This window comes from Centruroides vittatus, unplaced genomic scaffold (assembly GCF_030686945.1).
Source record: "Centruroides vittatus isolate TY-2023 unplaced genomic scaffold, ASM3068694v2 contig_519, whole genome shotgun sequence".
In the NCBI taxonomy this organism is placed as follows: domain Eukaryota; kingdom Metazoa; phylum Arthropoda; class Arachnida; order Scorpiones; family Buthidae; genus Centruroides; species Centruroides vittatus.
In genome coordinates this window covers 365430-380610 of record NW_027122304.1, presented here as the reverse complement: position 1 = coordinate 380610, position 15181 = coordinate 365430, and the positions used below count along the sequence as shown (strand labels likewise).

Below are 15181 nucleotides of genomic sequence, written 5' to 3'. Positions count from 1 at the left end.
TCTATACTGCAAAACAGAGCTTCACCATAAAACAATTCTTTTGATCTCAAATTAGGAAATATGTAGAAGACGTTTAGTAACTGAGCGCTAACGATAAACAATGAAAAAGCACAGATTAATTTCGTTTGAAAGCTATGAATGAATGAGTGAATTTCTTCAATTTCACTTTTCTGAAAACACAGAACTTGTTCTGAGTGTATTACTGGGTCCAGTTTCCTACCTCTAAAATACCTAATAAGAAAATTGCAAGAAATCGCAAGAAGTGCAACTGCAAATTTAAACAGTGTGACACCAGTCTTGAGAAATTTAAACCATCCTGTGCATATTGCGAAATCTTTTACGTATGGAATCAGCTGCATCCACAAAATTATAAAATGCTCCCATAATAGTATTTCAATTAACCATAGATAAGCAATTTTCATAAAATTACGCCAAGAGTTTCTATTTTTGTGACTTTCGCATTGACAAGTAGAAAATGGGTCTACTCCAAAAATGAATGCTGTATCCAAGCTGGGCTTCAAGAAGAATTTTAAGCAGTAAATTGGAACCGGTTTGTTATTCATAATTATTTACTAATAATTGTATAATTTTTTTATTAAACCGACGTTTACTGTAAGATCAAAGTAGACGATGCTATACGTCTATGAATGCTGATGTAACAATGCTATTATACATGATACGCAGTACCTTATATAACAACATTAATCAATACGGATCGAATTGCACGATGAACACAATACTCCTCATTCTTTAATTCTAAATTTAGAATATCCTTGCAGGTGCATTTAAATATTCATCATTCATTCTACTCTGGTTTTGTTTGCAGAAATAGAAGTTTATCGATTATCCATTTTGTATTTGGTAATTTACAACCATAAGCAAGACCAATTAGATAACGTTTTGTTCCATAAGCTGCATACGTGCAACGTGACTTGAAATTCAAAATATTATTTCGTAAAATTTCTTATAGAATTTTATTGAACATATGTTACCGAATGGAATTTTGTAGGTGTTTTCAAAAAATTCCCAGTAAATTGTTTCTAGATTCAAAGTTTGACAGAAGTCATTTTTAATGATTTGGTTCGGTCTGATTGAATACATCCATGAAACTGTTGGAAGATGTGCCAAGGAGCATTCTTCACTGGAAGATTTTCTATCAGATAATGGCCGCTATTTAGGTGTTAGACCAGTACAGAAACCTATGGGTAAGCCAGTTGGTGAGGGGAGGGGACTTTAGAAATTATTTTATCCATTCGGTCACTAGAGGGAAATTTTAATGAAAATGCGTATTGATATATCATATTGTGGTTGTCCTAAGGTAACAAATTTCGTGTTGCACAACATACTAGGCTGACCTACAAGATGTTTTCATGTTTTAATTCTGTGGACCTTAAAACATTTAGAAATGCAAAAAAAAACTTGTTTCTTTGTATTCGTAGGTTTTAGTGGGTAAGAGCACCATTTTGTTCATTCAATTTCGAGATTAATAACTCCTGTGTTTTTTGTCGAAAATTTCTGAGATTTTGCAGAGAGGTTTGCGTATGAGAGAGAAATGTTTCCAGAATTTTCTTGATAAATTAGACCATTGATTCGAGAGATATGGCTTTCACTACCTTAAAATCTCCAGAACCAATCTGGACACCTAAAGGCAATTTTAGGAATTATTAGAGATGAAAACAAATGAAGAATACCTGAAAAGTCTAGCAGCAATATTGCCAGCTATTATATAATTTATATTACGAAACTATTTCTCTTCGATTTTGTTAAGATCGATGAGTGTTTGCAGAGTAACCGATAATCCATTCGAATATTAATGCTTTGTATTAAGATGGAAATAATATCCATTAAGAGTGTATGTTATAACACGATAAAAAATGCAAAAGTTGCATGTTATCGTGTATGCAATAGTTTATATCATGTAAATTTTTGTTAATGATATTAATAAGCGATAACTAATTAATAGTTCCATGAAATTCATTAATAATTTAAGGGTTTAGGCAAAAATAAACAAGCAATTATTTATTTTCAATGTTGACTCAGAATATTATTTCTTCATATTATTTCTTCATATCACAACGTCATGTTTCAATTTTTAATCATATTTTAATTTAAAAAAGAAAATCTGTATGTGGTCCGAATCTTCAATTATCCAACTCCATTCTCGAGAAAATTTTGAATCGATACCAGATGACTTTCAGTCCAAACTGTGATGTCTTATATAATTAATCGTGTCTTCTGACCTCTAAGCTTTCTATATCTGGTCTCGATTGTCATCGATATAACTCTTATTCTCGGGATTAACGAACGACGGATGGACGGGACAACAGTGGCAATGTGTAAATTTGCAATTTGAAAATTGTATCTTAGACAATGTTTCTCTTAGTGATCCTTATGAAACCTTTACAACAATAATAAAGGCAATTTGTTGTAATCGGTTGGGGCTGTTCAAGTTTCATAACATTCAAGAGCCAACTTGTAGTAACTGACAAGTGATGGTCTTTCATATGTTCGAGAAACAATTTGTTTCCTTTACTAAATATATTAATTAGTTCGTACTACTGCGTGTTTTCTTGCACAGATAAGACTCGTGAAACGAGGTGTATCTAGGCATTATGATGCAGTGTAATTATAGAACTATTGTGATTAAATATGAAAGGATATAAGCCGGAACTACGAATTTAAATATAGAAGAATACAGTTTGAAACTATAAATTTACATGTAGAAAAATATATGTGGGTGCTAGATAAAGATTCAGATGGAAAGTTTAACTGTACCTATGTGGGAGTTATGATTTATCTATGAAAGATCTCATGTGGGAAGTATAAAAACGTAGTTGGAAATTATACAAGAATGTAAGTCGGCAGTATACAAACTATGAAAGAATATACAAGGAGAACTGCAAGTATAATTAATTGAGGTAAAAAATATAAATGGTAACTTTTTCGTTTTAAAGATATATGTAGACGAGAATTTTATTTGGTATTTGAACGTTTATATTGAAATGACGGAAACCATCTCGACATTTTTAGTATATTACATTCCTGGTTATACGTAACAGAGGGAAAGTATGGCGATCGGTCAAGAAATGACTGCGCTTAAAGATTTTACTTTCTTAGACTCAGAGGTCTTCGAAATGTCTAAAAATGAAAAAAAAATCGAGTTTTTTGTATGTGTGGAGGTTCTTATTTGAGGGGACACAATTTTGTTCACCTCTTTAAAGCAATTTCGACAGGAAGCATAGGAGTTATTAAACTCCTATGCTTCCTGTCGAAAATTTCTGAAATTTTGCAGGAAGATTTGCTTATTAGAAGAATTGATGCGATTAAATTTTGGTGATTAAAGGTCGAGGGGTTCGTGTGTATCTCTAGTAGGGTCAGACTTAATGAATATTTTACTCCTAATATATGTTACTGGCAAAACCCGATTTTACGCCAAACTAGTTTTGCCTAGGGCCTAGGCCTAGCGTGACAGGCCAAACTAGTTTAAAATTATTATTCAAGTATATTAATGGTTAAATATATTAATGGCTAAAATAAAATTAAAAGGCAATCAATTAGATGAACAATATCTATTCAAACATAGTCTACTTAATTATAAAAAACGGGGTTAATGTTACCCTAGATATCGAAGGTGGCTGCTCGTCTTCGATTCCAGCAATCAAAAGACAGGGAACAGTGGGGACGCACGTTCTAACCTAACCTAACCTAGTCTAATAAATTACCATAATTATCAGAAACCAAATTATTAGAATAGGTTAGTTTAGGTTAGAACGTGAGTCCCCATTGTTCCCTGTCTTCTGATCGCTGGAATCGGAGACGAGCCGCCATCTTCGATACCTAGGGTCACATTAACCAAAAACGGTATTGATTAGAAGTGACACAACACTTGTACAAAACTATAAAATAAAAATAAGCTAATCAGTACTTATCAGTTTGTAGTTTTTTTTTTCTTTTTTGTTAAGCCATGCACTTTTAGAGGTAATTACCTTTCGAAAATATTTTCAAAAATTCAAACAAAATAATAAAAATAACTTTTTAAAATCAAACTAAAATTAAAAATAAACTTATTTGTGTTTTATGATGAACTTAAATTAACCATTAATATATTTAACCATTCATATACTTGAATAATAATTCTAAACTAGTTTGGCCTGACACGCTTATGCCAAACTAGTTTGGCGTAAAATCGGGTTTTGCCGGTAACATATACAATTTTTTTTTTAATAAAACCAATTCCTATCTTCAGGATTAAGCATTTTGTCGTTTTATAATAGTTAAAAATATAAATAATTTTTAAAATAAAATATGATAAGAGATGGAGCCACCAAATGTTGCCGGGAAAGTTAAGCGACTCTTTGCTGTATTGTTTTTTATATATGCTATTGTAAATACATGAAACTGCAGAAAGTATAATTGTAAGTTGTATTGCTTTTTAATATATATATAAAACAAGTGGCAGTTAAATAATTTTTTGACATCTAATACTAATCACGATGTCACAGAATTATTTCATTTTTTACTATTTGTATTTTTCGTAAGTTAAAAAACTTGAAATAATTGCAAATATTTCCGTTTGTTTTGAGTATATGTTGATCTATTGGTGATAATAATAAAGATTACAAAAAATTATCTTTTATTGAAAAATAATTTTATAATATAATCAAGATGGATTGATGATAATAATAAGCGCAGAGCCCTAACGGTTAGGAGTTAAAAGTTGAAATTTGGTATGCAGTTAAAATACGCCATTAGAATGTGTACTAAGAAGAAATTTTTGGAAATTCCGCCTGCGGGGAAGAGGGAGAGGGTTAAGTATTACCCTGAAGAACTATGCTCCTTCTACTGTACTAGTTTTGATGCGGTGTTTTGCGTTTTTGAGGAATTTAACATATTTTTAGATCATCTAAAAATTTTCTAATCGATCTCGGAAGAGGGTGAACCGAATTCTTGCACCCGGAAAAAACTGATGAGATCGGCTATAATCTAATAAATTTAATCTTTGCTATCGCTACTTTTTGCCCGAGCAACACCGAGCACATCTAGTTTTAAATAATTACAAGATGTTCTAAGTCATTATTTCATTCAAATTTATTAGCCAGAATATTATTACACGATATTAATACACAGTTTACAAGTTCATACACCTTTTCCTCTGTGAATGAAGCCATTCTGTACAAACTGTTATCAAAAGTAAATATTTTGTATGATATAGTTTACAAAATTTAACTTCTGTACACTAGTATAGTAACTTTAAACAGTTGGACTCACTTTACGACTGAATTGATTGTGAATACAGTAATTCTATTTCCCTTATCCTCGGTATTGTTATGAAGATTATGTTTATAAAAGAGATATAATTAATTATATAACATCTAATAGAGACGGCAATACTATATTAATAGCATTTATTATAAGGAAATACTTTTATAATCATACATTTATTGACTTAATTTACCAATTCAACAGTTAATTTCTCAGGTTAATGTAATGTAATTCGATGTAAAAAATAAAATATTACATTAATATCCAAATATAATTTAAGTGTTAACAAGTTTGCTCTAATAAAATACAATACTCTTAGCTATTTTTATAGCTAGTAATTGTAGTATATTATCTTTCGGATGAAACAGATAACGATTGTACCCACGAATGACTTCAATAACATTTATTTGTTTTTTTTTAAATTTGATGAATTATTGAGCAAAATTGGCCCAGTAATTATTCGCAAAAATACAACTTTTAGGAAAACTATTCCACCTGCTGAACAACTAGCACTGACATTAAAATTTGTAACATTAATCATGTTTTGTAGTCGAGTTTAAAAACACTATAATTGCAAATCTTGAAAATTTCACAAAGTTTGAATAGGCAACAGTATATGTAATGTACGTAAATATCTGCAGACATGTGATATAAGATGCCCAACCGAGGAAGGAGCTTATTGTACAGGTAGTTATGTTGATTCTGAAGGATTTGATGGAATAGTAAATCCAAGTCAACGGGACAATAAGATTAAAAAAAGGAATCAATGATAGAAAAAAACTATCGCTAACTTAAAATCAGTAGTAATATTGAAAAGAAAGCTTGTGATCTATAGCAAGACTACTTTATGAGTGAACAAGATCAACTCCCTTGGCAAACTGTAGTTGTGACAAGAGGAGCTACTCCAGAATTACATAAATAAAAAAAATTGATTCAAGTAAAAACTGAAAAATATAAAATTTTATTATTATGTGTCCTCTGCCTCTGTATCTTCTATTTTTACCGTATAATATTTCGCTTTATTTTCACATTTTATATCACGAAAACATTCTAAAAAAATGACATAAAAAAATAGTAATAACTCACACTTTTAACATGTCCTAGGGTTCCTCTTTCCAGTCACATCTTGTTCTCTTTTTTGTATTTCCATCTGAAATTACAAAATTAACTTTTATAGTAAAAAGATAAATTGTAGTGTAAATACGTGATAAATGAATATTTACTTACTTAAGCTTCTTGTACTTGGTTGTAAGCTTGTACTATCATTTTGTACTTCATAAATTTCATCTATTTGAATTGATAGTATAGTGTCTAAATTATTTAACTTGTCTTGACCAGAAAACTGTCTGTTAATGTCTAGAAATTTCGGTTCCTTAATCATGTCTTCTATAAAAATTTAAAAATATATATAAAATATACATTTAAAATGCTTGGTAAGAGTCATATTATATCATCAACGACAACATATCATAACTGAGGCACGGTTGTCTTTTGCGACCTCCAGACCTTCTAAGAAGATTATTTTCTTTATTTCTTCTTCTAAACTTGCCCTTGATGCTTTACTAATGATTCTGAAATATAAAAGTTAAACATGTTGACCAATAAGCCCTTATTAGCAGTAATTGATCAAGTACCATCAACATTCAATTTCTTGCAATTGCCGTCCATAAATTACTTTATTAATGAAATCTTTGTGACCTGCTCGATGTATGTCATGCAACCATGGATATTTTCTTACTTCGGTTATTAATTCTTTCAAAAAATATTTACTTTTTGCCATTTTTTCTGACTATGTAGATGAAACGTGGATTTGATAAGTCTAAACTGATTGGCTGTAGTTCCCACCCGACTACAAATATTTAACTTTTTAGGGGAAATTTCGCGCTGCTGTCTCTTTAATGTGCATATTACAAACCTCTTCTAATAACTTTTGGATTTTAAGAAACAAAGAATAGTAACTTTATGTGAAATTGACGGTTACGTCAAAGATTCATTGTATTGTCCCATGAAAAATTAACATCATGATTGTTCGACTGTCAGAAAATTGTAAAGTAAGTTTTGCTTTGCCCGAAATTCGTTACTTAATATAAGTTTAAGAGGATATCAGCGCCAAATTTCATTCTTGCTACTAAATTCGAAGTTAAATTTTTTGTTGGAAAATTGAAACGGCATACTCAGAACAATCTGTATACCCATTATTGGGTAAACATATTGTCCTAAGTATGCTGTTTGAGTTATGGTTTAAAACATCACAGAAATTTGAATATTTTTCATAGTTTTAATTGAAAATGAGACGTTTATCATAATTATAGTAAAAGATATAAAGATTTAATATTAAGAAACATGCAACATATATAAATTCCACGTATCTAATTTTCTTATCTCTGGCACTTAGTGTAAAATTACAAATGAGAAAATTAATTTATGCTTACAAGAATAAAAAATAATTCAAGTTTACATAAGTGTCATAAATCATATATTCATATACATGTATACTTAAGATGAATATAGTTCTGTATTGTTTAATTAATGAAAATACGGTAAAACAATTTAACACGGCACCAGCCAGAATTTTTGGTTTTGATTGTTTTTGTTTATAAAGGTTATCTTTTAATTGATTAATTCTTCTATAAAGTTTGGGAGGAACGGCGATGTTGTATTTCTACACGTACATTCTAGACAATATATGTGCAATGTTAACAAAGGAAAAATGAATAAGAGTTCAATTCTTTGTCGAAAACCTCCACTTTACTTGGTTTATATAATGCAAAGCATTAGACAAGTTTTCGGCTTTCAATATTATTTTACACAATGAATTGTTCGGTTCCGACATCTACCTTCTGTTTACACAACTTTGTGAGGGTCCGTTTTAGACAGGTTTTTACCGTATTTATTTTTAATAAACTTTAATATATAATAATTAATCTGTTAAACAGTTGAAATTTTCGAATATATTTAACATTATGAGAAGTTTAATTAATTATTTGGTAGCAGTTCCGTATATATGATACTGAAGAACAAATGTAATAGCAGGCAATCTGTAACTGTCTTCTTCAACCTCATGAAAACCAGCATTTTTAATGGAAGTTCCGATATCTCGAGTGATTTGGCATTTATGAAACATAAGACTCCAGATTGGCCTGAGTAATTTTTGATAGAAGTAAATTGATTCATTTGGATCCTTAACGTGTTCTAGAAAATAGTATTTTCCTCCCTACAACAAGAATAAATCCAAATTTTCATTCAAAATCTCATATTAACAGTATTTAAGAATGAATGTACTTACTTTCACTAGGACCCTTTTGATCTCGCTCAACGACTTATCTACGTCTTTCACCCAGCAAAGAACTGACGTTGCCACGACTATGTCAATACTTTCGTCTTTTATTTCGCTCATGTCTTCTACCTGAGTGCAACAAAAATTCTCCAAAAGTAGGCCTATTTCTTCAAATTTATTTTTGTGTCTGTCATAAAATGATCCAAATGAGTCATACGGATCCACACAAGTTAAAGAAACATCTTCGGGATAATATTCGAAGTTACTTCCATTCAATGGTCTTATTTCCAAAATCCTGAGTCTTTCTTTACGCGAACGATTAAAGTAAATGGATTTCTCTAATTTTAATACGCAAAGGGCTTTTCTTCTGACATCATCTAGAAAAAGATCCACTACGAACGTAAACGCACTTCTAAGTATCCATATTTTATTAGAGAGTTCAATTATTATTATAAAACTTACAAATAATGTCAAGCACGCTACACTATATGTCAATAGCATGTTTATCTATTAATAATTGGCGTAAAGTGGAATTTAGAGACGGAAACACAAGACGAGGTCACTTTTAATGTTTAGGTCAGAACGTAGATAATGACGAGTATTTGATTACAAAAAGAATGTAATCAATATATTATTTTTCCTAAATATTAAATATTTCGTTATAGTTATACAGAAAAATTAAAATAATTTATTATAAATTGCAATTTAAAGCACTAATTGCATTAAGCGACTCCTTCTTGAGAAAAACCAAATTTGCCGAGGCGTATCGACTTTCATTTTTCCTGTGATTAGTACTGTTGATTTTGAAAGCATTAGTGCTTCAATTTGATCGCAAATATAAGATTTTGTTAAACACTTTGGCGTTTGGGAATTAGTTATTGTATGTTATTGCCTCATTAATAACTTCAGCCTGCCGCTCTGGAGTACTCGGGTTGGAGTCTGAATTAGGAACTTCAGAAATCTCTCACCTTTTTATGCGCCTATTTGGTATGTTTTCTTTTTCTAATTTTTGCCCGTGTGCTCTAAGAGGGCTTTTTAATTAATCATACCCATTATGGGTTTGGCCAAATGTAGAATGAAGACAGCTGGGTGATGAGGAATTGCCTCATCCTTCATCATTTAGCCACTCCTGTGTGAACTGTGTGGATAATTGTTTATCCCAGTGTGGTAGCCTAATGGCTTAACAGCCTACGCAATCTAGCCATAATACTGACAGTTGTAACAGCTGTAGTATCTTAACTGTCGGTAACATAATACTGAAGTGTTAATTACAGGTTTAGATAGTTTAGCCTAATGTAATATGATGCTAAAAGATTACGAGCAATTATTTATTGTGACATCGTCAGAATGCCGGGATCCAATTTTAATCACATTTTAAATTTAAAAATAACAACAGCAAAAATTAAGATTATTAGATTATTTCGTATTATATTTGAATTATATTTATAAAGGTTATCTTACGTAAGTTTATCACACCGAGCGTCCAATCTAACACATTAGATTGAGCACTGGGTGTAATAATTTTTTACGTAAGATAACCTTTAAAATAAAACCAATACTGTAATATAACAAATATTAAAACGAAAACAACACATAGATTTTGGTTATTTAAGCCAACGATTGTCACGTTTATTGCGATACTCGGATGGTATGAAATGACACAAGTTTAATAGGCAGATAGACAGGAATTGGAAATATATCTTGGATTTTTCAGGCATCAAAACGTTTTCTATTGTTAACTCTAAGAAACTGCACCATTCACAGCCGAATATCAAACGGTAATCTGTCAATCAATCAAATTTTGCGAAAAACGGACCAGAAATTTAAATTCGGCACCCTCGAAAACCGCTTGAAACATATTTTGTGCAGGCCAGTAACCTCTTATTACGTCATTTTCCTATTCGAATGCAACAATACCGCTAGTCCAACAGAAATTTGGGACTGTGCAGAAGGGGGTCGGAGTTAATTCGACCAAAAGTAGTCGCTGACCTCTTCTCGGAGGAAAGGATTGTCAACTAATTAATATTGGTCTACTAATAATATTTGAAAACTGATCCGTGTTAGAGAAGTTGTGATGGGGACCATCACAACCTCTCTAACACGACTCACTTTTCAAATATTATTACAAGTTGCTAACCTTAACGTCCAAAAGACTTCGTATGACTTGTTTAAATAAAAGAAATCTTGTAAAAACGCTAAAAGAATTGTTTTTATACGATAATTAAGTGTTTAAATTTTGTTAACAGATTGTACAAACAGGTAGGAAGTATGTTCTCATAAATATTGCGTTTATATAGAAATTATTGGGCTGCAATTTAAAAAAATTGTAGACCCATGTCCTCCCGTCTGACTGTCTGTCCTTTAATCTCGAGAACGAAGTTAGATAGAGGAAAGTCGAGACCAGATAAAAAAGCTTAGGGAGATACGAAACCCAGATTAACTATATACGAACTTCCGATTTAAAATGAAAGTAACGTTACATCAGTTGAAAATTTTCTCTTTAACAGAGTTAGATATATGTCTGACAAGATTCTATTGTTAACAGGAAAAGTATGATGTACTGTACAGGGGCAAAACACTACTACACTCACGCAGTCAAGTGCTATGTGCTATCTGTCGCAGTAATGGCGTAATGGCGCATATATTTCGCGTTATATCATTGTCGCCGTAATTCGGGAAATATAATATATATATTTTTAAATTATATCCTTTTTTTGTAAGAATTATATTTACTTAATTATTTTAATTTTTCCCAGTAGATGGCGCTACATGTAATGCTACGATTAAACGTACACAGAAATTAATCGATGTATAGAAATCCTTTAACGAGAACAGTACTTATGTGGCGAAAGTTCAAAGGTCGTGTTACGAAAAAGATTTGCCGGCCACAGTGTAGGTATATATTAGGTATTCCGGTATTTACGATTTTAAACAGCTTTGTGGGACTTAGATGTAATTTTATTTATTGAAAAAAAAAAAGAAAAATGTTCGAAAAATTACACCTACTCGATAACAGACAAAGCAGACACCCCACCCCCACCCCGTTACCTTTAGTATAAAGGTAACGGGGTGGGGGTGGGGTGGGGTTATATCTCCAGAACCAAACGTCCGATTTTCCCAAAAAATTTCGTCATTTAAACACCTAAGCAAACCACCCTGCAACATTTCAGACATTTTCGACAAAATGCACAGGAGTTATTAAGCCTTAAAGCGGGTGAAAAATCATGCCACCACACATACTAACATCCATACAGAAAAACCTCTAACGTTTTTGAATTTCTCAATGTTTCAAGGTCATGAGGTAAAAATTATAAAAATGTTCTGGAGACAGTTTTTGGCCGATCGCGATACTATCTCTGTTTTATAACAGTAGGGAAAGTAAAACAACGTTATAAAGGCATTGTCCGATAAATTTCTACTTGATAGATGCTGTTATAAAACACTATTTTATTCTAATGATGTATTACAGGGCATGATTTCTAATTCGTCTCTACAGCTGTACCTCTGCCACCAGTGCTCGCCCATCTGGCCTTCTAACGTGCTAAGTTATTCATACCTAAGTTAAATCTTCTTTACATGGCAAATCAAATTCATTGTACAGTAAGCGATATTTAATTAAGTATCAGTATAATGTCTAGTAGTGTGACAGTTAAGTTTGTTTCGACTCCAACACCCAGATGATAATCTTATACCGGACTTCCAAATGACCCCCTTTGATCTCTCCATCCCTCGAATTCCCTATTGAAAAATTTAAGTGCCAATGCCCTTGTAAAAAGTTATCATGTCAAATTTCGTTTTGTAATCTTTACCCCATCCTGAAATACAGGGTGTCCGATTGTTTCCATACATACAAAAGTAAAATATAACTTTATTTACAAAACATTAAAATGTCAGCATTAAGATTTGTGTCAGTGGATTGACGGAGTAAGGCGACGGAACACGTGGGTGATCTGCCAATGGGGTAACTTCTAGCAGGACTTCCTATGTGGAAACTGGATTCTGTTTAAGTAAACCCAAAACACTGAATGGTAGCCAGCCCATTGGTCGGGCACAAACCAATGAAGAACTACAAATGTTCAATAGTTTCATTTATTCGGCCACTGATGGGCTTGATTTCTGTCACTGTATGGATATTTTTGAGACACCCTGTATTAAACGAAATAGACGCGAACATACATACATTCACACACGGACAAACATAGACATACATATCTGAAGCACTTTTCCCTGATTTTATCACTTTTTTGAGTTCTGGGGTCTCATAACATCGAGATTTGTAAAAATCACAGAGGATCAAATCTGACACAATAGTGATACGCTTGTGTCATAACGGCCGGGAAAGTAAGATAATTGTATGAGATTGGAATGAAGGAAGAAGGCAACAAATCATCACATGGATGATCTTTCAGAACATTTTATGAGAAATTTTCTATATCAAGGGTATTTGATATGTGAAGTAAACCCAGAAAACTTCGCGTGTTTAGTAATTATATCCAATCAGCCACGGTAAGTAACAAAAGAATGATACATTTAAATACTATAATACAGTCAAATTTGATTTTTATTAAAATATAATATATAAATGTGATTTAATTTTTCTACTTGTAAGTACAAATGCATCACATTTTGTACACTATGAGAAATGAATAGAAATTTGTTTAAATATAATATAGATTTTAGCAATTAATGTACAATTCTGTGAAAGTACTGTGCATGTGTAATTTAATGACCAGTTTCAGTATAATTTGATTTTAATACTTCAGTACAGTTGGTTTTAATTCTAGTAACACGTTTCAACTTCAATAATCCTGAGAAAACAGAATGCAGTGTACTTGCCATCTGCAATAAAAAATAATACTAAAATACGTGACAAAAAAATACATTTTAATAAACTAAGAACTAAAACTAACCTTCAGAATGATCTTCTTGTCAATGTGATAGAAACCAGCCATGGATAGTCTCAATGGAACTTTTCCAAATCTCTTCATAAAGTCAATTATCTGTAAAATAAATATCTTTTGATAAAGTCTTTTAAGAAACTAATAATCATCAGCAACTCTTCAATCCTACTTTTAGCTTCTCTTCAAGTTGTAAACTACAATCTGCAAATTGCCGAATGTCTTGGAAAGCATTTTGCATCTACAAATTATACAAGTATATACAAATGAGACAAAATTATATAAAAATTATATTAAATAATAAAAGTTTCTTACTGTAAATGCAAGAGAGCATAAGAGACAACCAGATATTACACAGAGCAATGTGCAGATGATTAATAATACGAATAAAAAGTACCTAATAGTTTCGAATATTTCTAAAAAAAGAAAAGCATAATATACAAAACTCGTTGACCAAAGGATACCAAAGTAAATAATCGCAAATAAATAATTGAGTTTCGTGTTAAACTGTTGTACGAAAATCCAAAGTTCTTCGTGATGCATCATGAAATTTTTCAGTTTCAGTTCTAAATTTATGTCGTCTTTTCTGATTGCGTACATTTCATTTAAAAGTTCTTCGTATTCTTTAACTGCAACGAAGAAACACAATGCACCCAGAAATAAGCCATAAAAGATTCCACCAGCAAGATAACACAAGGATAGATTAATTTCCACGGTACATAATAGAGCTTCACCTTCGAATTTCTGTTTGCTTACCAGAGCTGGATAAGAAATGACGAGAGTTAAGTACAGATACGCGACGAAGAAGAAAATTACAAAACATGAAACAAACAATGCTGCATTGTTGATTAATGCATTCTTTTCCGTTACCATTTTTTCACGAAAATACTTGTTTCTTAATTTGAACAACAGTTTAACTTTGTTTCTATTAACAAAAGAAAGGCTGAATGATGAAAACAAATACATTAAGAGAAAGAAAATTTTTACAATGGTTTTTTCTTTCTTCACTGTGTTAAAAATTCCAGAGCAAGGAGCTGTTTCATCCAAACCAGGAATTGTGTGCCATAATAACAGAAGGGTATGTCTCCAAAAATTAATTTCTACAAATTGAATGTATCTCTTTTTGATTTTGCTGATAAATGGTGCATTTGTCTCGTCACACTTACAAGTTTCGCAAGGATCTAAACCATAGATGAGTGCTAAAAGCCAGCATGGTTTCAGGAAGCAACTCATACAGATTGTTTCTTCCAAACCAGAATACATGCTTCTTCTTTAGATACAAGGTGTAGAATAACTAAAATGGAGAATTTTCAATAAGCAATTACACTGGTTTCACTTAACTGATTTCGATCAATTTGAACAATTTAATAAATGAAAATCAACAAATAAATTAATTTTATTCTTTCGTTTAGTGACATTTATTACAATTCGCTCGAACATCTGTATAATGAAACCGAAATTTGTATCATATTTTCGATCAGAAGTGATTGATTTAGTAGGAAAATTTGATTTAACATCGAGTTGTTTGTATTTTTAAGGCTTAAGGCTAGCTAATCTTTCGAATATAATTGGATATTGATTACATTTATACTCTTTGAATTGGATATGATGGATCAATAAATAGATTTTACTTAGCAACCGATCATTGAATTAGAAAAGTTTTGCTTCCTTTCTAAACAGTAAATGACAAATATAGAAAATAAACAAATATTTTCTGAGAAGTAATTTTCGTAATGTTTATTAC

General features: G+C 31.4%; 2 protein-coding genes across 2 annotated transcripts; both read right to left on the bottom strand.

The window, feature by feature from the left end:
- Positions 1-7824: 7824 nt before the first annotated feature.
- On the bottom strand, positions 7825-9086 carry LOC136978378 (thiol S-methyltransferase TMT1A-like). Its single transcript, XM_067274076.1, has 2 exons — positions 8549-9086; positions 7825-8476 (listed from the first exon to the last, which is right to left on the bottom strand). The coding sequence occupies exons 1-2, from the start codon at positions 9038-9040 to the stop codon at positions 8243-8245; spliced, it is 726 nt and encodes a 241-aa protein (XP_067130177.1). The 5' UTR covers positions 9041-9086; the 3' UTR covers positions 7825-8242.
- Positions 9087-13261: 4175 nt separating this feature from the next.
- Positions 13262-14355, bottom strand: LOC136978367 (uncharacterized). Its single transcript, XM_067274066.1, has 5 exons — positions 14172-14355; positions 13753-14066; positions 13610-13678; positions 13450-13539; positions 13262-13378 (listed from the first exon to the last, which is right to left on the bottom strand). Exons 1-5 carry the CDS (start codon positions 14308-14310, stop codon positions 13262-13264), a joined length of 729 nt encoding a protein of 242 aa, XP_067130167.1. The 5' UTR covers positions 14311-14355.
- Positions 14356-15181: the final 826 nt, after the last annotated feature.

What these genes read in the sequence shown, in the direction of transcription:
- LOC136978378 (XM_067274076.1), bottom strand. Translation starts at nt 9,040, where the DNA reads ATGCTATTGACATATAGTGTAGCGTGCTTGACATTATTTGTAAGTTTT. An exon ending in TCAAAAGGGTCCTAGTGAAA is followed by an intron (nt 8,477 to 8,548) that starts GTAAGTACATTC and finishes TTCTTGTTGTAG; the next exon opens with GGAGGAAAATACTATTTTCT.
- LOC136978367 (XM_067274066.1), bottom strand. Translation starts at nt 14,310, where the DNA reads ATGGTAACGGAAAAGAATGCATTAATCAACAATGCAGCATTGTTTGTT. An exon ending in AACTTGAAGAGAAGCTAAAA is followed by an intron (nt 13,540 to 13,609) that starts GTAGGATTGAAG and finishes TTTATTTTACAG; the next exon opens with ATAATTGACTTTATGAAGAG. An exon ending in ACAAGAAGATCATTCTGAAG is followed by an intron (nt 13,379 to 13,449) that starts GTTAGTTTTAGT and finishes TTTTTATTGCAG; the next exon opens with ATGGCAAGTACACTGCATTC.